The 22,377-nt window shown below is 42.0% G+C and overlaps 1 protein-coding gene across 1 annotated transcript in view; it reads left to right on the top strand.

The window, feature by feature from the left end:
- LOC118429658 (voltage-dependent calcium channel gamma-5 subunit-like) overlaps positions 1 to 22,177 on the top strand; it is a 63,250-nt gene extending 41,073 nt beyond the window's left edge. The window contains exons 2-4 of the mRNA XM_035840240.1: positions 8,939 to 9,034; positions 12,676 to 12,816; positions 20,513 to 22,177. Of these exons, the coding sequence (XP_035696133.1) occupies positions 8,939 to 9,034; positions 12,676 to 12,816; positions 20,513 to 21,063 (788 nt within the window). The 3' untranslated portion in view covers positions 21,064 to 22,177. The remainder of the gene's footprint in view (positions 1 to 8,938; positions 9,035 to 12,675; positions 12,817 to 20,512) is intronic.
- The last annotated feature ends 200 nt before the right edge of the window (positions 22,178 to 22,377 follow it).

Here is a 22,377-nt window from a genome sequence, read left to right as displayed (position 1 = left end):
CACGCAAGTATACACACACACACACACACACACACATACATACATACACACACGCATAAACAGATGCAACGTGCATTAATTTCTAACTATATGGAATATTCTTGTACTTTTTGCCGATTCCTCATTTTTCTGCCCGACTATCCGTCCGTACTAAGTACATTGACATCAAAACTCTCCCCTGTCCTTCTTTGAGCGGTCAACTCTCAGTGCGGTACAAAAGTGCTCGGTCAATATATTGATCTGTACGTACCCTAACCCAAGATTGCCTTCTTTGTTTGTGGCACTTGAAAGTCCGTTCCACTAAATCCCCCCGTGGTTTCCCAACAGTATGCATGTCTCATTAGCATTTATGAGACCAGGCAGCGAGCCGAAACGTTACTCTGGAAGTCAAATCGTTCCCATCGCGCGCAAATATCGACTATCCAATCTTTCCCTGTCTACCTAATCCTTCAAAACGGGACGCTTCTCTTTTCCTGGATTTCGAGACATGCTTTTAACTTAGCTTGTCGGAGTACGATGCGCGGTAATTAGAACTGAAGGTAGTTATTGTGAGAGATATTGCAGCGTTTCGAATAAATGGCAGATGTTTCCGGGGGGTGGACTGGGGGAGTAACCCCTGCTAGGGGTAATAGAGAGATCTCGAATTGATACAAATGACGCCTTAGTTGGTAACGCTGAGTGAATAGACTGCGTAGTACAGCTAGCTGTGGCAACTGTACCCAAGGACGCAATACAAGCCACAGAGTTATAACCCCATTCCACTTGGGAGGCAACCTGGCTGGGACCTTTTGAAAGTTGACATAGCTCTCCACGAATTCCATCGATAAAAACAAGTTCTTGACATTTTGTGTGTTTTCTTTCCTTTTCAGTGAAATGTATTTGCATGTTTTATGATATTCAGATAGTAGCTTCAAGGGTTGCACAAATTCAATTTAGATTGCAACGAGCTCGCCGTCTGGTGAAATGGGGACCTAACTGTTCACTACATCATATACATTACAATTGGGAGACAGAGAGGCAAGTTTCGCTGAAAGTTTCTTCGTTTATCATTCCTTGGTAACTGTCCGAAGAAAAGACATTTTTATCTATAAGATTCGTTGAGCGCTCCGTAAATCTTGGTCGCAGCACCATCGTAGCGAGGTCGCCGGCCCAGGGTAATGGGGGTGTAAACATCCACCCCAGATCATCTTCTCATTCAGCAAAAGTGGAGGTGAAAATGGCGTCAAACATACTTGCTGCATCCAGGCGGACAGGAGGGTTCTGACTCTTCACCAAAAATCGATACCACATTTCTGGGGGATTCCTCCTGAGCGGATTTCGCCCTGAATGTTATTGTGAAAGTTCGAATGGCAGGAGACGCTAGAGGGAATATAAAACGCGCGAGAGCAGCCCAAAGTAATTGACTCCCGTTTGCTCTAAGCCGCGTCAAATCACTTTTCTTTAGAAATGTGCCAAATGACCAGCGTACGGAACTACACACACAAACCACGCGACCCACAATGGCTGGTCTGTAAAACACTAAGTGCTCCGGACGCCGGTGCTAAGAGCATTTTAACGAACTTGCCATGCAGAAAATAGCAATGAATGCAAATGGTATATGATATTAGAGAAGTAAAGGCAACTCGTATCCACTTGTTAACTGGTCAAAACTTTCCTCAAGGCATTCTTTATTAGTAAAGTTAAATTGCCTGGCCTTTGTAGGGATTCCACTGTAAAAGTGGAGAAGTTTAATTCTCATTCCCTACGCCTCCCTTCCCACAGAGACAGCTAAGTGAACAACAAAGATTTGTCAAACTGTCGAGGGCTCGACAAAGCACTACCAAAATTGTTTCTGCGGAAACCACCTGACTGGTGGCCTCTAATTAAAAGCGATCATTGAGAGACCATTGAGCATTCACTGGAAGACCATGAGCGATCTGTCCGACGTTGCAATTGATCACTCAGCTTTATCACAACTAGTCTATCATATACACATAACTCTCTGAAATGTGACGTTATAAGGAAAAGTTGTTATTTGTTGGTGTTGTCCTGGTTGCTGAATTGACGACAGTGGTGTAGCTACACCCTGTCTGTTGGATGTTGAAAAGAATATTGCTGGAAAAGATTATTTTCTAATGGAAACTTTGACGTTTCATTACTCAAGGCCACAGCAAGAAATCGAATGGACGATATTCTCTACAGAATACAAATTTGATGTGAGAGCAGCTAAAAACAAACAAGGTGCCAACGTCGGGGGGGGGGGGCACGGCGAGTATAGAACCGGGACCTCTCGGTTCCGAGCCACACGGCACCACAATATACTAGTACCCTCTCTTTAGAAATGCCATATGATGCCGATATTTTGTCTGTTCTTCCTCCTTTTCCTGATCTTCAGCATACCCAACCTCACATGTTAAGTTTTTTTGGTTACAAAAATAGACTGCTATGACTTTCAATGTGGCTCTAACTCATGACATGTACATGAGGGCGTCTAAATCACTTTGCAATGAATATAAACTAGTCACCGTTGACATTCACGGATGTACCATTTAACAGACACCCTCGGCACCCACTGACTGACCAGAGCTGGTCCTCGGTTTGACATGTTATTCTTCAGCAGGAGGTATCTCCATAATTCAGGCCATTTGGGAAGAGGATATATTTTTCACGTCTACGAAAACCACTGGCAGATCGATATTGTCCGCCACCCGTTCTGATGGAGTAATCCAACACCAGACACAGGTCGGAGATTTATTCCTCGCGTTGGCGTTTTTTGGCCTGGTAAGGCTAACATTACATTTCCAAACCGGGGCCCGGCTTCATTCGCCATGTTTATTGGGGGTTGACTAAAGGAAGAAACGACTAAATCATATTATGTGCAATCTAGCGACTTTCTTTGATACAGCAGTGGAACGTCCGGTTTTGCTACCTCGTAGTCTGGAAAAGCTATTGCACGATTTTTGGTTGGTTTTGGATAGCTCTTGTAGTCGGGAAGAAGGGGCATACGTAAAGGCCTTCTATTTTTCCCTCAGCCTATATAATCAGTCTGTCTTTCTAATTTGTGTGAGAGGGAAGTACCAAAACCCAACCTCGAGCAAAGTCTCCGGCGTGTGTTTAAGACCTGTGTAGACGGCAAAACGCCCAGTACCGTCGAGGTACCGAGAAGCTCCCAATGGTATGGTCACTAGGCTATTTGGCCGTGGTTATCATGGGCCCAGTCTGCCACTGTCTATTTGATACTGCGCAGGACTCCGGGCGGTTTTCGATGTCATTTGTGTGAAAATCGTTTTATACGACAGCAAAGGTATCATCCCAGAGATACGCAAAGCCCTTTTCTAGATTCAAATTGTGTCATTAAAGTCGGTCTATTTCTTGAACGATCCCTTGGATGAAGTTGTCAAGTAACAAACAACACCGGAGAGCATGAATGACGACATTGTAGTGTTGGGAAACTCTCTAAGGACCACCTAAATCACCTGTGCCAATGTCAAACCCCGTGCCTCATCCCCTGGCTACAGAAGAATCTGCCCGCGCTTCAAATCTGATTGCGTCTGACGTATTGAGCATTTATCATCCACAGCTGACGCACATCCATTGTCCCCCGATACCTGTAAACATTTGATCTCTCTTCTCACGACTCTGCATCATCTACAGTCACCTACATGTATGTCTTTCATGGCCTAACCTGATTCATACGCCCCTGCAGCCATTTCACTTTACCAGAGGTCTTATCGTAAAATGAAAGTTTTGAAGCCATGAATCACAAAGTTACTGTAATCGTGGGTGGCCAGTCATATTCCGGAATAGGCTACGGCTTCAGAGATGGTATCCAACTACAAAAGGATCGGAGCAGCGCTAGCATTGTAAGCAAATTACACTAGCAAAGAGTTGAGTGTCGCTGAATATTCTAGTCTTTACCAGGCTCCACAGGTCGATGGAAAAATAGTAGAAATTTGCCAAATAAGACAGAAAACACATCAGAGGAATTAAATGGCAGAGGAGTACAGCTTGCGACCTAAGGACTCGGCCATCTACCTCCTCTGGCGTGTACCTGTCTTATTTGGGCAATTTCTACGATTTTTCCAGCGACCTGTGGAGTCTGTTACAGGCTAGAATATTGTACAATGTCAGAAGAAATTGGTTCGCATTTAACATTTTAAAAAATCCCGTTAACAAACTTTTTCGTCAACGAGAGAGCGGCAATGCAGTGTTCATTTGTTGTGGATGATGGCGACAAGATGAATGGACCAGCGCAGGTTCTACCCTCAGGTCAGGTCACAAGGTGTCAAAGGTCAGAGCGGGATCTTGAAAACTTGGCAGAAACCGCTGACAAGAAGATGATAAAATATGAGCTTGCGAGGATCCTTCTACCCGGAGTTATTCTAGCTCTGTTAGATCCCTGCTGAACAGACATGCACTAGGACACGCACCGTTGCAGGTTCCATGTATGATGGATGTGTATACAGACGACACAAGACACAGAAAAGTGCTCCCCTTTGATGTCTGTGCGAAGATGGAACTCAGAGTAAGCAGATTCGGCCGGCAGTGTCAGTGTGTGTGCCATCGTACCGGGTATAATAACCCGAGCCTTTTATACCGAGCCGTATGGAACACCAGTTTGGCTAACTTTTCTGTGTATCTACGTTTAGTGGATCAACACGATATCACATCTGGCACATGAAGCAATAAAGCAGTTTTACTTATACCCCATCGACTGTGGTACATCACTGCACCCGAACGATTTCACAGAGCGCTCAACGGATTTTATAGATGATAACGAATCCTTTTACGCTTTGTTACCTCCATGAAATGTCATGGAGGTTATATTTACCTCCATGAAATGTCATGGAGGTTATATTTTACCCTGCGTTTGTGTGTGTGTGTGTGTCTGTCTGTCTGTCTGTCTGTCAACAAAATAACTCAAGAACGGCTAGGTGGATTGGTTTCATACTTGGTGTGTTGGTAGGGTGTGACAAAAGCTGAAAGTGATTAGATTTTGGGCCCCCTAGCGGCTTCCCTTGGTATTGCAGTGCAACTTCCGGTTTTGCTATCTCGTGTTTTGAACAAGGTATGGTCACGATTTTGGGGTGTTAGATAGCTCTTGTGCTCAGAAATAAGTGACATAAGTTTGGGCCCCCTAGCGACTAGGTTTGGGATAGCAGGGGCATTTTTGTCAAAAACTTCTGAAGTGGATAACTCAAGAAGGGAACAACGGATTTTCATGATTTTTGGTATGTAGGTACCTTAGACAATGTTGTACAGAATTAAGTACTAATTATGCAAAATTAGAGTAAATTTGCATGATTAATGAGAATAATATAGCATAGCAGTTTTTTCAATGTATCTCTTGTCCCAGACATGATATGGTCTTGACATTTGTGTGGTAGATAGCATGCAGTGTCATGCTAAAGTGGGGCAAGTTTCAGCCCCCTAACATTTAATTTCGGAACTGCAGGGGCGTTTTTGTCAAGACATTCCAAAGAGGATAACTGCAGAAAGGATTGACGAATCGACATCATTTTAGGCATGCAGGTAGCTTAGGCAAAGACGTTTATAATGATATACATGTTATGCAAATGAGTACTTAATTTGCATAATTAATGAGGAAATTGTATAATTTCATTGTTTTCAACAACTGGACTTCAATAAATGTAACATATGCTAATTATGATAGGTGGAATATAATCAGATATTAAACATGGTAATGGGGAACTTATTTGCATAAGTTATGTAAGAATTGCAAAACCTCTGATCAATGATTGGAATTTTATTATTGTGGCATGTGTACGTTACCCTGATGAACAACACCATGCAATAATTATGTTAATGTTAGTTAATTGCATAGAATTTACAAAAGCTCTAAATATTCATAGAGGTATGAGGTCGCCGAACTCTAGTTTACCCTGCGTTTGTGTGTCTGTCTGTCTGTCTGTCTGTCAACAAGATAACTCAAGAACAGCTGGATGGATTGGTTTCATACTTGGTGTGTTGGTAGGGTGTGATGAAAGCTGGAAGTGATTAGATTTTGGGCCCCCTAGCGGCTTCCCTTGGTACTGCAGCGCAACTTCTGGTTTTGCTATCTCGTGTTCTGAACAAGCTATGGTCCCAATTTTCATGTATTACATAGCTCTTGCGCTCAGAAATAAGTGACATAAGTTTGGGCCCCCTAGCGTCTAGTTTTGGGAGAGCAGGGGCATTTTTGTCAAAAACTTCTGAAGACGATAACTCAAGAAAGGAACAGCGGATTTTCATGATTTTTGGTATGTAGGTACCTCAGACAATGTTGTACAAAATGAAATACTAATTATGCAAAATTACATTACATTTGCATAATTAATGAGAATATTCTATCATAGCAGTTTTTTCTATGTATCTCTTGTCCCTGACGTGATATGGTCTTGACATTTGGGTGGTAGATAGCTTTTAGTGTCATGACAAAGTGGGGCAAGTTTCAGCCCCCTAACATTTAATTTGGGAACTGCAGGGGCGTTTTTGTCAAGACATTCCAATGAGGATAACTGCAGAAAGGATTGACGGATTGGCATCATATTAGGCATGCGGGTACCTTAGGCAAAGATGTTCATAATGATATACATGTTATGCAAATGAGAGCTTAATTTGCATAATTAATGAGGAAATTGTATGATTCCATTTTTTTCAATAACTGGACTTCAATAAATGTAACACATGTTAATTATGATAGGTAGAATATAAGCAGATACCAAATATGGTAATGAGGAACTTATTTGCATAATTTATGTAAAAATTGCAAAACCGCTGTATGATCAATAATGGGAATTTTATAATTGTGACATGTGTACGTTAGTCAATGATGAACAACACCATGCATAAATTATGTTCATGTGTTAGTCAATTTCTTGAAATTTATGAAAGCTCTAAATTTTCATGGAGGTATGAGGTCGCCGAACTCTAGTTTTGTTGTCTTTTTAGTTATACTTTATTTTTTTTACGATATTCTAATAATGAAGTGAAGGGTTACATAAACCTGATTGAGGTGACAGGAAAATCGCAGCGCCATCACCGTCTAGTTGGCACTAAAAAAAACAGTACTTGTATAGTCGTATTATCCTCCTCGGCCTAGGTACTGAAATGATGAAAACACCGTTATATGCGATGACAGGGCCTGTGGTAAGTTTAGTTTGCATTTGTTTGTCTGTATCATATACCCGGTAAACCGCCGTATGTTGTAACACACCAGGTTTAGTACTCAACAGCAGGTATTGCGAGGATTAATTTGATCCAGTCACACCGGGAAGGACCCCTTCTTTTTTCGATAAGTGTGATGGTTTCCTGTACGTGCTTGAGATGTGCCTCTCCTCAAACAGGGACCTCCATTTAACGTCCTATCCGAGGACGTCCATAACTAAAGCTAGGTGCTCAATTCCACCTGAGTAAGGTGAGGAAATTCGTATAAAGTTCCCAAGGTCGACATACCAGGGGACTCATACCCAGGACCTCTGGCCTTTGCGTCAAACCTCCCACCGTTACGCTACGTGACGCCACTAAGTCGTGTGTTATGCTGTGCCCTTAAGAGAGAAAGTTGACTCTGCTTTCTGAAGGCTTTTAGAGACAGCCATCAGGGGGCGATTGACCTAAAACTACCGAAGAAAGGTCCGCCACGAATTGTGTGTTAGAAGCATCATAATATGACTCCGTTCTTGAAGTTTTTTAACGACTAATAGGACCCCTCCCCAGAGAGTTTGTGGCCGTTCAGTTCTAAACCGAGAGAGCGATTTAGAAGGTACAAGTACCAATAGGGGCCTTGACCAGTGGAAGGGCCGCTATGAGTGCGATTTATATCTGTATCATGGTGATTTGGCAATTCTTTTGCGTTTTCGTAATTTGCAAGCTAGAATGTTCAAGCGTGATGGACACAGAAATTACAACACACTATCATTTTCAATGTGCCGTTCAATGTTGCCGTAAATCCCCTGTTTCGATTGACATCTATGTTGACTAATCTGCGTGCTTATAAGAGTTCAGCCAACAGTTCAACTCAAAACCGCTACTTAGAACACCTTTCGCAATTGCAGTCCATTTACGTAATTACGAGAGAAAATGTTAATATTCATTCCTATCCTATAAGAGTGCGCCTCTGGCGTTCCCAGCTGAGCATGGTTAACTCAGGAGTATTGGTGATGCGTAAATATTATCTCAACGACTCCCAATGAGCTTTCATTCCACACGAGGCATGCCCCACTAATTTACAGAGGTAGCTGGGTGCATCTATTTTCACCAGTAAAGCCATTAACACTGCCGTAGTGCGCTCTGAAATTCCTCCTGAAACCACCCTAATTAGACTACACATGGAGAATACGGCCGCTAGCTTCCAGTTCTTGCCATTAGTAAACCTCAGCGCTGTTGCTAAGTACGGAAACTCAGTGGGAATTCAACGAGCAGAGATACAGGTTGTAAAAACATGTTAAGATGTGGCAAGTAAAACTCTGCTTATAGGATGTACAGAAAAGGCTGTCTAACAAAATCTTTTCTTAAACCGTATGGTATAATTAGTTACCTTAAAATGTTCAAAATTGGTAAAAGTTATGGAATATATCCAACGTGTCTAGCAATGTGCCAAAATTTGCTGCATTTTCTCATTATTTTGGCTTCCTACAGCTGCATTTACTACCTTTTACAGCTACTAGGAGACAGGTATGACAGAACTGATGTATGGGTCGCCATATGGTTGACTACCTAGCTTCCATCAAGAGGCACGGTATCATACATGTATATAAATTTAGAAGGAATATTTGTAATACAACAATACAGAGGGTGATATGGATGGATGGATGGATGGATGGATGGATGGATGGATGGATGGATGGATGGATGGATGGATGGATGGATGTTTTTTTGGTTTGTTTGTTTGTTTGTTGGTTGGTTAGTTGGTCAAACAGTCGGTCAAATGATTAAAACTTGGTTTCCTTCCCCCTGACAGCTAACGGAAGCGGCATGTGCGTGAAGATCTCGACGTTTGGAGCACCTCTGGGTAAAAACTACGGACCCAGCAAGTACACCACGCCCTCCATCATGAGTAAGTATGGCAGTCTTTCATTACATGCAGATCTCAGACATTGTGCGGGGTCAGACTGACTGATCGTGACACGGCGTTGCTTCATTCCAAGCTTGGCATATTGCCTACATTCACTGATAATGGTAATACCCAGTCGTCAGCTTGCTTGCTGATGGACACATCTAACTGTATGGCCGGCTGACTCCTAAGGTAACATGTTCTTGTATTTGATCATATCGGAATGTTTCAGTTAGCAAAGGTAATTACGTAGTTAGGCTCAGTTCACACTTCAACAATTTCAACAAAGTTCAAACTTTTCGTGACTGTTCTTTTTCTTAGTTGCCTTCCAGCGGGTATTTCACTGGATTGCGCCAGCGACTGTGCCAGATATTCGCGAAGTGGCGCAAATTTGGAAATTTGGCGCCTGAAATTGGTTGCAACGCTGCGATTTCCAATAACCTGATCATCTATGCTTCATATGCAAAGTCGTCGCACGTCTGTTGACATTGGAGCAAGTAAGGAAAGTACGTTGGTGCAGTCCAGTGTGATAACCCTTTACCCATCCAAACCAAACGTTTCTGAGCGGGTCTTCCTGTTCTGTAGAGACAGGTCCAACCTTCCAGTCCCTGTGACGTCAAACTTTAATCTAGATAGTGTCTTAATTAATCCCTGCGCTTCTTCCCGGAATCCTGGATTATTGCGTGACGTCGCCTTTGGCAGGAATTCAGCTGTACGGACAAATCAAATCAAATCAAATCTTCATATAATGATACAGGAAAAGTCAGAAAGTCCGCGAGAAGTCTGGATGCGGAGAATCCCAGCGCTCTGGTCCGACCGGTTGGCGCCGAACATCCAGCCGGCCTGTTTCCAGACGACGTTTTGACTGACTGCCCAGAGATGATGCCCTTCATCCTGCCACATACCGGAGACATTACAAACGGCAGGATCAGTATCAATCCCGTCATATTGTGATAGCCTGTCAATTTGGAGGCCGACTATCTATAAATTTCGCCCGCAGGACCTATACATCATATCGTTCATCGTAATGACGGAACTAGAACGGAACTTTCGAAAGACATTGATCCGCAATTTTATGGCATCACAACAAAGTATATATCAGAGAAAAATACATGCATTTATGCACAGTGCACACCAATACCTTGATACATTTGTGGCTCCTTCGCGTGGGAAGATGTGATTTTATTAGCTTATCACAGGCCTTATTCCAACCACGGACATGCAGAGTCATCCCCACTTTTGATGAGATCACAATCCATGGAATCGGTTCCACTGGGATCCAAGGCAAGTTTCAAAATGACTTGCGAGACGTTCATATTAGAAATAAAACAATATTATCCCCTGTGGTTTCAAATGATACGCCAGTAGATATGCTCAGAGAACTTTTCATTTTAAAATCAGTCGACCAAAGATGTCTGGGTCCTCCCACTATAATTCCATGGCCTACTGCCGCGAAATGATGCCATCTTAATTGGATTATGCGGGATCTTACTTGAGTGACAATTCTTTGAGTGGCGCCCACACAGCCTAGGTTCTGGCAAGGAGTTCAACCTGCTTGGTTCTGGACATGTTCCAAGCTCCTGATAGTTCTTGTTCATCTGATTTGAATGTGATCCATACAGATTCGTTCCCTGTGGTGCCATTGACGTCGTCGTCAGAGAACTACAGAGGGGTGAAACTAGAGATTCTGCCTAACTTTTGCTAAGCTTCCTTGATTTTGTTGGGGGAAATTGTGACATGAATCTTTCACAACGACTACCATAACGTAAAACCGACGAGGATACTATAGGGACCACACATCTGACATTCTAACGGTTACAAATATTCCGTAAAAGTTAGTTCCACAGCTTCCTGGGGACCGTACGTAGGAGTTGTGGGTTTTTATCCACTGTGTCCATATCATAGTAGTGAAAGGTGGAGCCTATCCATTACCTTCACCCACCTTTCACTCCACCAAATGAAGTATCTATTTTACACCATCGTTGAGTTAGCCTGGGTACCAACCGATTTCTACCGGGGCTTCTTATACTCGCTGTCCTATAGCTTAGGGTAGCGAATATAAGAAGCCCCGGTAGAACTCGAATGGTACCCAGGCTATCGTTGAATGAGAAAAGTCATGTCAAGGGACTTTCTCAGGGACACAACTTCTAGCCAGGATCAACACATGACCCCTCGATAGCCCAGCCACTCGGCCATTTGACATTATGATAATCTATTTGGTCAAAAAGTGAAAATAACAAACTAGATTGAAAGTTAGGCATGATTTTGACTGAATAACCACTAAAAAGCTTGAGAGAAAAAACGATGTGGGTCAAAAGCAATTCCTCTGCAACGGCACGCGTATTGACCAAGCAGAAACCCGTCACAGACTCGCAGTGATATAGTTGTAGATTCGATCAATAATAACCATAGATTCGTGTCATGGAGTACAAGCAATCAACGGTTAAGCCCGCGAATCGTTACAGGAAAGATTGAAGTACATGGGCAGTATATGAGAAAATAGATGCTGATATATCACCGCCCATATCCGTCAGCTCCTGTCTGTCACGGGTCAGGATCACACGGGTTAGAGGAGCGTCTGGGCTGGGGAGACATTCGCGGTAGAGCGTGCCGTTTGGCAATGTGATCGGGAAATCAGATAGCTTTAAATGTGTCATTTGGTAGATCATTTGATAAGTCATCTGTTGCAAGCCTTTGAGTTTGATAAAGCGGACGTTGTTTCAGCACGTCCCTCATGTGCCATTCAGCCTCTTCGGGCTGCAAAGAGTTTCAATAAAAAAATCATACACTTGTAACAAAAGTCATTATCACGGGTATCTAAACCATGACTTAGAAGGATTTGACAGAATCCGGTCTCATTTGACGCTTGTCTCGTCATCATTTTCAGTATGGAGATAGCTGACTATCACCTGTTTGTAGATTTTAATTAATTTCCAAGCAGATCCTACGATAGCAAAAGAATTAAACGCTGGCAAAGAAGAGTGAAGAGCAGTGACCACCAATCATGTCTTCCCTATCCTTATAATGCATTTAATGGCAAATAGAAGCTGTCAAAAGTCACCTACCTGACGTTTCGTTCTCGAAAAACTAACATTGAGAGGGTAGCCCGGCTTCTAAAATGTCCATTCTCAACTTTTCGGAACTTTCTGACCGGTGATTTGCATCCAAACGCAACTCGGTGACCTTTGACCCCATCTGGCACTACAATGACAGCTACATAACAAACTTCTTTCTAGTGTTCCAGGCACCCAAAACAGGCTTAAAAGTCTGTTTTTTTCGACATAATAAAAAACCTACAACCCTTACCTGTAGAATACAGCTCCAAGATGCCAACATTTCCAAAGAAAAACACATCTTCTGATACTTTTAAAAATCAATCCTGTGGGGACTCACCGGGGACCTTCTGCGCAGCCGTCAATTAGGGGTCATTGCCCTGAAGCAGGCCTAGGAGTGTGCGTGCTACGCCTGACTCCCTTTGGCCGGCTATACTCCTTTGCCAGCTTTGTTATTATCTTACTATCCTATGGAACCGTAGGATCTGCTTGAAGATTAGATTTCCATACACGTTTGGATTTGCTGTACATGTATTTTGTGTTCGAATGCTTGGTTCAATCATTTGATGTCGTCACTTCCTGTTCCTGTAGGAGTGATTTCCTCCGCCATGCCGTTTCCGGTAGTGAGTCTGGTGATGACGTTTCTCGGCTGCGTGGTGTCCACCATCGGCCATGTCAACCCCAGGAGGAAGCTCAACGCCTTCGCCTCCGGAATCCTCTTCATACTTTCCGGTAAGGACCGAGATTTGAGGACAATCGTGCGACAGTCGTGTATACGTCGTACAAAAATCTTTAAATCTCTCTCTCTCTCTCTCCATATATATAGAGAGATGAATATATGTATACAGAGAGAGAGAGAGAGATAGAGAGATGTATAGATAGATAGATAGATAGATAGATAGATAGATAGAATAGAAAGATATAGATACAGATATTGATCTCTCTCTCTCTCTCTCTCTCTCTATATATATATATATATATATATACATATATATAAGATTTAGATAGATATAGATAGATAGATATGTATATATATAGAGAGAGAAAAAAAGAGATAGAGAGATACAGATAGTAACATCATTAGATACTATTAAGACAAGTCATGCTGAAAATAGATCTAGTCAATAACAACTAATCCCTGGTCATCGCTCTAATCTGTTTGGGGAGCAAGTAGGTCTAACCCTGCTTTAAAGTAATCCATTCATAATTTATTGAGAAATTACGATTTCACGGTGAATGACACGAGGAAGCCTGTTGGGAAGACTTAATCGAGGCTTCCATTCCAATCTGCTGTTAAGTTATTAGTAAAACATAATTCTATTGAAGTTTACGTTGCTGGAAAATTTCACATTAAGTGACGGGGAATATAGATAACCTGATTAATAAATACATTACAATCAGGTGGGATGCATAGAATAATAGTACACAATGTGTTTACAAAAAACTGGCGTGCAATCAATCGCTTCGTGAAGCATCTAAATGCCATCGTTCCTTCTGAGTGTGTTTTGTTCCTTCCGATCATACTTATAAATCAGTACAAGTTTGCCAGCCTGGCCCTGAGAAGCTCTTCATAAGGTTTGCTACCTGGCTAAATCAGCATTTTGACATTGCGTTGAACTACCTGGCTAAATCAGCATTTTGACCTTCCGTTGACCTACCTGGCTAAATCAGCATTTTGACCTTCCATTATTTTTTTAACAATGAATTAAGAAAGAATGGAATTGAAACAAATATTGACAGATGAGCATAAATCATTTTTTAATCTATAATTCTTTCATGCCCATCTATTAATATTCGTTACGAGCCCATCATTTCTTAAGCAATTAATGAGAAAACAATGGAAGGTCAAAATGCCAATTTATCCAGATAAAAAACCTTAACGACGTGTTTGCCTGGCGAAACGGAGCGTCTATTCATCTTCTGCACATTGGAGCAACTTCCTCCTTGACGAGAGAAAAGATTACGTGTAGATTGTTTGAATTTGAGGATTGTACCCATCAAAACTTTCTAAATTCAAAAGAGCATACCTTCCCTTGGTTCCTACGAGGCATGCCCTTTACTCATCCCTTCTTTCCCTATTCAAAGGATCCATACAAGTTAGTAGACCTTTTCCTAATAGACAGCCTACCCCAAGTGACGAGGATTTCTACTTAACACGAGTCGTAACATTAAGAGATACTTAAAGTGCTCGGTGGTCTGCGTAATTCACAGTAATAGCTTGGGACGTTAACCGCGAAACTAGTTAGAAACTGTAAATGCCGAGGATCTCCCCCTGGATGTATGCCGTATTCCCCAGCACGATTACAGACGCACGAACAACTTCTGAAATGTACCTTCAAAAGTTGCTCGGGGACACGTCGCAGTGCAGAGGCATCTATTTACGATAATGACTAAAAAGCAATAAGTCTTTTAGGAGCTACAAAAGCACAATGGGTCCCTTGATGCTGGTAACGCCAGTTGTACATCGCACGTTAGCGCTACTTTCATATCGTTATTTACTTTTTACACTTGACTACGTGAAATAGCTTCATTTAGACTACCCAGCCTGCTTGTTAAAACTACTCTAATCTTCTGTATGGTCTTCAGAATGGGTCATATACGTGGTTTCATGGTGAAATACTGACCCATTAGAAAGCAGAGTTTACGCGTACTGCAGTGCTGTTGTGTCCCATAGTGCCGTATGGCCTCCATTCAGCCGAATGGCGATCTCGCTGCAACCTGAATATGCGTAACATTTGATAACCATAATATCAAACAAAATATAAATTAAGTATGTATGACACTGACAACAAACAACACAAAGCGTAAAATATTCTTTTTATCTATAAAATTCTATACGGTTTTGATATATGGGTACCCCGGGTCACTCGTTTCCAATCGTTCGGTCGTAGTGAGGTTGCCGTCTAGTGCAATGGGGGCCTTGTGTATTCTTTACCCATCACAGCCTGGATATGCGTATCATGTGATAATCAGAATATCATGCATAATGTAAACGTGTGACTGAAAAGACAACAAAACACACAAAGCGTATGATATTCTTTTTTGTCTGTAAAATTCTACATGGTTTTGATATATGTGGCTCTGTTCAATCGTTCGGTCGTAGTGAGGTTGCCGTCTATTGGAATAGGGGCCTTGTGTATTCTTTACACATCCCAGCCTCTCCTATCACACATCTAAGACTGGATAATTGTGCGGGGAATTTCTTCTGCAATCGTCCCTGTTGCGCCGAGTAGCAGTATACTCTATAAAGAGGTAATGGTGTGGCATATGACAAGCACTTTAAGACTCCCAAAAGTTTAGTTAAAGGTGGATATGTCATATTTCTTAGGATATTATCTTAGAGACAACGGCCCCTTTCACGATTATCTTGAGAAGCAAAACCTTTTTACCAGTAGAACCCTGCTGTGCAAAGGTGGTATCTCACTGCACTTGGGGCACCGGTGCGGCACTGCGGGGTTAGAAAGGTTACTCAACGAATTTTAGAGATGAAGAACAAATTTGATTACATTTTGTGTATTTTGTTGTCTTTTAAGTCATACTTTACGCAATATCTAAATAAAAATCGGCGAAGATAACACAAAAGTACCGCAGTGCCGCGACGGTGCCCCAATTGCTGTGAGATACATCACCTAAATCCACTCACGCGGTCACTTTCCTAAAGCACGCTTTACGCCAAGGGCTCCAGTAAAAAGTATGTCACGTCGTGGCACGAACCCAATTACTGACATAAAACCCTAACCGGCCCATAAATGTCCCATATGGCCCTCAGCCACACGATGACACGGGTTACCCAAATCTAATTTCCTTTCGGCCTTTTGAAAATACGAGAGGTCATTTTCATTTTTTTCCCAACAACATAGGAAGAAGAATATCATATAGACCGTTCAGGTAAAATCATTTTCATCCGGATTTTGATAATTTCATAAAATGATCAGTACAAGAGTTGATACATTCCTCAATTCTACTCTCTTTCATACTCTTGAGATGTTCCTGAGTTTTTTTTAGTATGTGGTAGTATGTTAATCTTAGAAACCATGTTTACTGCATTACTACCCTTTGTATCTATATGCCTGTACTTAGCCCGATAGGGCATGAATGTGCAATAAAGGCTATTATTATTGTAACTCCAACCGTATAGAGAATGAAGTCCATTTTATATTAGAGTGTCCTTTATACAATGATATGCGCAACTCTTTTATCAGTGCTCTGAATGTAGTAGATACACGACGTAAAGAGTTAACCAACGACAACCTGTTTGTACATATAATGACAACCACAGACAACTTTGTACAACACAAACTCTGTGAGTTCGTATACACATGTTTTAAGAAAAGGGAAGAGTCATGTAAACGTTAGATATAGTGATAGCTTAGTTGCAGATGTATTGTTTATTCAATTGTAATACTACATGTTATAGTACTTAGTCTTTATAATTAGTATCCCATTATGGGATTTGCTGCATTTAGCCCACATGGTCAGGAACATGCAAATAAAGATCATTCATTATTATTATTATTATGTTATGAGGAAATCTACCTATGGTGACACTAACAAGCTAACCATCAGAAGGCAACACTAGTACTGCTACGAGCCTTCCCTAAAATACTGGTAGTACGTCTTGAATCATGAAATGCCCACATAGATAGTAATGAAGTACATGTGTTGAATGGGTATTTTCCAATATGTCCACTTGCCAAGAAGAGTGCAGGACAGTAAGCCTAATCTTCAGATAGATTTACCAGTGGCATAAGATAGTATCAAAGCTGGCTTAAGGCCCCCTCTCACTTGACGTGCGGCACGCTTGCGGCATTGCTGCGTTCGTTCACTTCGGTACTGTTTTGTTATTTTCTCAGATTTGTTATAATTCAGATATTGCGCAATACGTAAAAGTGTGACATAGAAGACCACAAAATACACAACAGCACGCTTGCGGCATTGCTGCGTTCGAAAACGCAGATGTACCGCCACGGAACCTAGAGGTGCCGCAAGCAAACCTAGAGGTGCCGCAAGCAAACCTAGAAGTGCCGCAAGCAAGCGCGACGTTTTTTAAAAAGTTTAAAAATAACGCAAGTGGCAAGATGCCGCAACAGTGCCGCAACAGTGCCGCAACGGTGCCGCAACAGTGCCGCCACCATGCCCCAAACAGTATCAAGGATATATTTTGCCTATTTTACACCAAGAATCAAAAGTAAACATCATTTTATCACCGAAAAACTATTTAAGATGCATTTCTAATAATTTTACAGCGGTTTTCGATCCAGTTAAAACACTGCGAATTCCAGAGAACGTACCTTGTATCCGTATTCAGAGTTAACTTAAAAATACATCTTTTGATTTATTTAATGGAAAGGAGGTCAGTATTTTATACTTGAAAACAAAAAATAAGTAACTGGTTTATCGATTAATCTACGGATGTAGAGATAAAGGTTATCGTACAACGTTCAAAAAGAAATTATTTATGTTGGATGATAACGAGTTTGCGTTTGCGTTATAACGTTACAAGCTAATCATTGCTGGTAGCCTGCCACCGATAAAATAAAAAATTGCTGTCATTCAGACCCATGGGCCATATTTTTCTCACTTTTTACAAATATGATAGACTTAGATATCAATAGGCTGGCAAGCCATCCGCCGACAATGAAAATACTCAGCGTCATACAAAAAAAGTATGAAATATCAAACATTTTCATTTTAGAAATTTGCAAAATTGGTGAATAAACATATAAACATACATAATTACACATAACGTTACATGGTGCAAAACGTACACATCGAGTGAAATCTGGTATATAGTTCGTGTCCGTTCATTTGGGTCATTTCCTTTACAGTAAAAGTCTTTCAAGGTTATTTATATATGTATCATATAATTCATTATCATAAGGGAAATCTTTTTCATTATAAATCTCATTTTTGGGCATTCTCATCATTTTACAGTGATTTTTAATAAATTGACAACGCTGCAATTGTCAATAACATGTTCATTTAGTCTAGAAACGCAACAGTGCCGCACGTCAGTGTGAGTGCAAGACAAAATCGGTGAAATTAACACCACAGTGCCGCAGTGAACGAACGCAGCAATGCCGCAAGCGTGCCGCACGTCAAGTGAGAGGGGGCCTTTAAGGAGTACCGCTGGCCAAAGGAAGTATATCAGCCACTGGGAGCCAAACACACTCCTTATGCCGGCTTCATTCAACAAGCAATTTTTGATACTATCTTATGCTACAGTAGGATCTGCTTAGAGATTACAGGAAGCCTTTAATTTGTCATCCATAATTCGTCGCTTCCTTTTCCCGATCATGCTGTACAAGAATATTCAAGCTAATAGATTTTTCCTCTTAACAGCCTACCATGGGTAATAATGACTTCTCCCGAACACACCAATCACAATATGAAATACTTAAGAAAGAAAACTGGAGGACAGTAAACCTTTAATTTGTCATCCAGGATTCGTCGCTCTTTTTCCCGATCATATTGTACAAGAATATTCAAGCTAAGAGACCTTTCCTCGTAACAACCTACTCCTGGTAACAATGACTTCTCCCGAACTCACCTAATCACAGTATGTCGTCCACGATTCGTCGCGTCAATTTCCCGATCATATTGTACATAGATATTCAACATAATACAACCTATCCCGGGTAACTTCCCAGTCCCGAACATACCTAATCACAATATGTAATGTAAATCACAATACTTAAAAAGAAATCTGGAGGACAGTAAGCCTTTAATTTGATATCCACGATTCGTCGCTCACTTTTCCCGACCGTAATGTACAAGGATATTCAAGCTCATAGACCTTTCCTCCTAACAATCTACTCCAGGTAACAATGACTTCTCCCCGAACACAGTTCCCAACTTCCCAGTCCCGAACATACCTAATTACAATATGAGATACTTAAAAAAAAACTGGAGGACATTAAGCCTTTAATTTGTCATCCACGATTCGTCGCTCCGTTTCCCGTTTCCCCGAAGTTGTGCATCGCGGAACGCGTCGTGATGAATGGTTGTTTAAAACTTATTGGACCTCTGTCATGGTTAATCCTCCTCCGTAATGCAATAGCTTTATGTGCTATTGATTTTCTGCCAGGGAAATGGCAAAAAGCGGTGGATGATGAGAAAAGATTTTTAGTAACTTGCGTACAGAGTAAGCTCAATTGATTTATTGTTGTGAGCTTGAATTACTGAGGCGCGCAGAGTCCACTGAGCGGGCGTTCAAGTTCAAGAACGGAGCCAAGCCTGCCGCTTTGTCTTAGGCGATGATAACGCAACTAATTGAATTCATAATCTCCCTCCTGTGACTCTGACATTTGTAACGACCCATACTTAAAAACGTATAGTTAATGAGATTTTTGATAGCTTCAAAACTCGATACACATAAGAAATATACTGGGTTGCATCAGGCCTGCACAGAAGAGCTAGACAGTACAGCATTTCTAGAAGTTTCCCTGAATACAAAAGAACCAACAATCAGACGTCAGACTTCCTGTATAATATCAGAATGAGAAATATCGTAAAGAAGCCAGCTCTACACCTAGTTCACCAGGACGGCGAACTCGCTGCGACTTCAGATTTGATAGAGCGTTCAGCTGATTTGACAGATAGAAGAATAATATTTGTACGCTTTGTGCGTCTCGTTATCTTTCAGTCACATTTTTACATTTTGCATAAGCCATGATATTCTAATTACTAGTATGAAGCAATTTATGCCACTACGACGTCGCAACGCGACCTCCGTCTGGTGGAATGGTATACAAATAATCTGTAGTTCCGGGATCTGTGGTGAATAAAATGGCAGTTTTCATGGTTTATGAAAAGGTCTCATTAAGAAATATTTACAGCTCCGCTGACGCATGGGTCTGTATCGGAGGCTGAAATTATTCCCCGAACGAAGACTTGCTTCGACCGGCCTATCAATTATGAAAGAGATGGATGTCGACCTTCGGCTGCTTGTAGAAACTAATACCTCTGTTTCTCTTACGTGTGCGAGGCTATCAATTATGGCCTAGACTTTAAAGAGATCTAAATTTCTAATCTACTTTGAACAGAGGGGAATAAAGAACAAAGCCCAACGTTGTCTTTGGGTTTATCTAAGAAAAACTGAGTTTGCGTCTTACACATGTCAATTACGGTGAGGAATTTAGAACCTACTAAAGGAATTTAAGATTGCTTGCGTAGATGGTGGCTACATTTGAATACGGTCGATATTGGAATTTGCAACTCTCGAAGCATAGTTGTGGTGTTCAATTACAGTATGTAGCAAGTGGCAGGACAGAGTTGGAGGGGCCGGTAACCATATACATATATGAATGTGTCTAAGAATAAACAGAGCAGTTACTTGTTTATATATGAAGGTAAACAATACAAAAACGTTGGGTATTTGCCTGCAAATGCTACCTTTCTAGTAGATGTTATATTTCCCTTCCTGCAGGTCTGTTCACCGTGGTGGGCCTGATAGTGTACATCTCCGCCATCAATGACGAGGTGATGCACCGGGACAAGAAGAACTTCGCCGACTCCTCCTTCCACTACCAGTACAGCTGGTCCTTCTTCATGGCCGCCATGTCATTCGGGCTGACGGAACTGTCCGGAGTCCTCTCCATCTACCTCTTCATCAGACTGTACATGAGCGATGACGAGAAGGCGCGAAGCCGCGCGGTGTCCAGACGTGCCATGTACCCGTCCCCGTGTCTGTCCGCCCCGCCCACGCCCCGGGGATCCACGTACGACCACGTGGGGTACCCGTGCAGGAGCCTCTCTAACGTTAACGACGGCCCGTACGCGCCACGCAGCCCCTCCAGCACCTCTCTGGGAGGCTACAAGATGCGGAACTCCACAAATCACTTGGAAGGAGGCTACCCGTTCATCGCGGAGTACAAGGCCCGGAATCCTGCACACAACCCGGCCGATGAGGAAGGTTACCCTATGTCATACCAGACCGCCATCGTGAACAGATACCCCGAGAGACTGACTATATTATGACACAACCGCATGTCTCTGCCTTCTGACTCGAAGAGCACAGACGTATGAACATATCACCATGCACGGGTAGCATTTACCTGAAGACGTGCAGTCCAGGCTGTAGCGTTTCCTACAAACTGATATGGTTGACATGAGTGCGCTTCCTTGGATGCAACTCCACTGAACATAAGAAAGAAGCTGTCTATCGTCACAGAGCAAGTGCTACTGACCCAGTCAGTCCGAAAGTCACCAAACTGTCATCAGGAACACCGGGTAACGGAGTGGGAAGGATGTAATATTGGCATTGCATGCGCGCAGTGGTTGTTGGGATCCGATACTATGTACCGTGTAATTCGTGAGCACAAGAAGCCCTATGGTATAGTGCCTTGCGTCGGTTCTTGCTTCGAAAATCTCTCTCGATGCAAGGTGGGAAGTCGCATCGAAGTACGACAACAGAGACCTGTGAGATTCCCTGCAAGGCACCACAGTTTAAAGACACATGGACACAACGCGTGGATCCGTGTACAGCCATCATATGCAGCACCAAGCAAAGCGCTAAAGCTTGTTTACCAATGACGCCAAACGCCTAAGTAACTTCAAAGACAGCGGGAGGCGGATGCAAAATTGCTGAGAAATATAAAGCCTTGAACACGCTACGTCTGCTATGGACATGATGTCTGACTGGTCAATGAATATTTGTAAATCGGGAGGCACCATCTGTAAATATTAGAGAACACGTTTGACTTTTATGTAAACGAATTCACGCATAGTGTGAATGTTTGCGATACCGTTTATTCAACAGACGAAATATCATCGTAGTAATTATGCCGATTTTGTTCCAAATTGTCGATACAGTGGTAACTGTTGGTAGCGTGCATCTTCAAATAGAGGTTGGAGGGACGATTGTGACGTTCTTCTGACTTGCCCCGACCTCTGCTATGCTAGAAAATTGGTCAGAAGAAGGTTTCTACGTTTCAAGAAGGTCACAACCTTCCGATCTAACCTCTGCAGAGTTGGTATAGTGCTGTAGCCTAATGTTTCAGTCATTGTAGTAACATCAGTGTTGTGTATATTTGGTAAGCAGTCGGGGTACAGACGTGCTTTGTACGTACTACGAATAAAATGCCATTCAGTCGCGATGAGAGTGTTCATTTCGTGAGTTTTCTGCTGCTTTCACTTATTTATACATGTAATAACTAATTACAATGTAGAATAAAAAGGAAAGCACCATTCCAGAGACGATATACAGACACTGTGTTGGTATAAACAAGGGGTAGTCGTTTCAAAAGTCCCGCGTGTAAGTATTGATGACAATTTAAACAATATAATACGTTA

Source organism: Branchiostoma floridae, chromosome 13, assembly GCF_000003815.2.
Source record: "Branchiostoma floridae strain S238N-H82 chromosome 13, Bfl_VNyyK, whole genome shotgun sequence".
Lineage (NCBI taxonomy): Eukaryota > Metazoa > Chordata > Leptocardii > Amphioxiformes > Branchiostomatidae > Branchiostoma > Branchiostoma floridae.
Note: the sequence above shows the minus strand (reverse complement) of the source record. Positions and strands in the feature narration are given on the sequence as shown.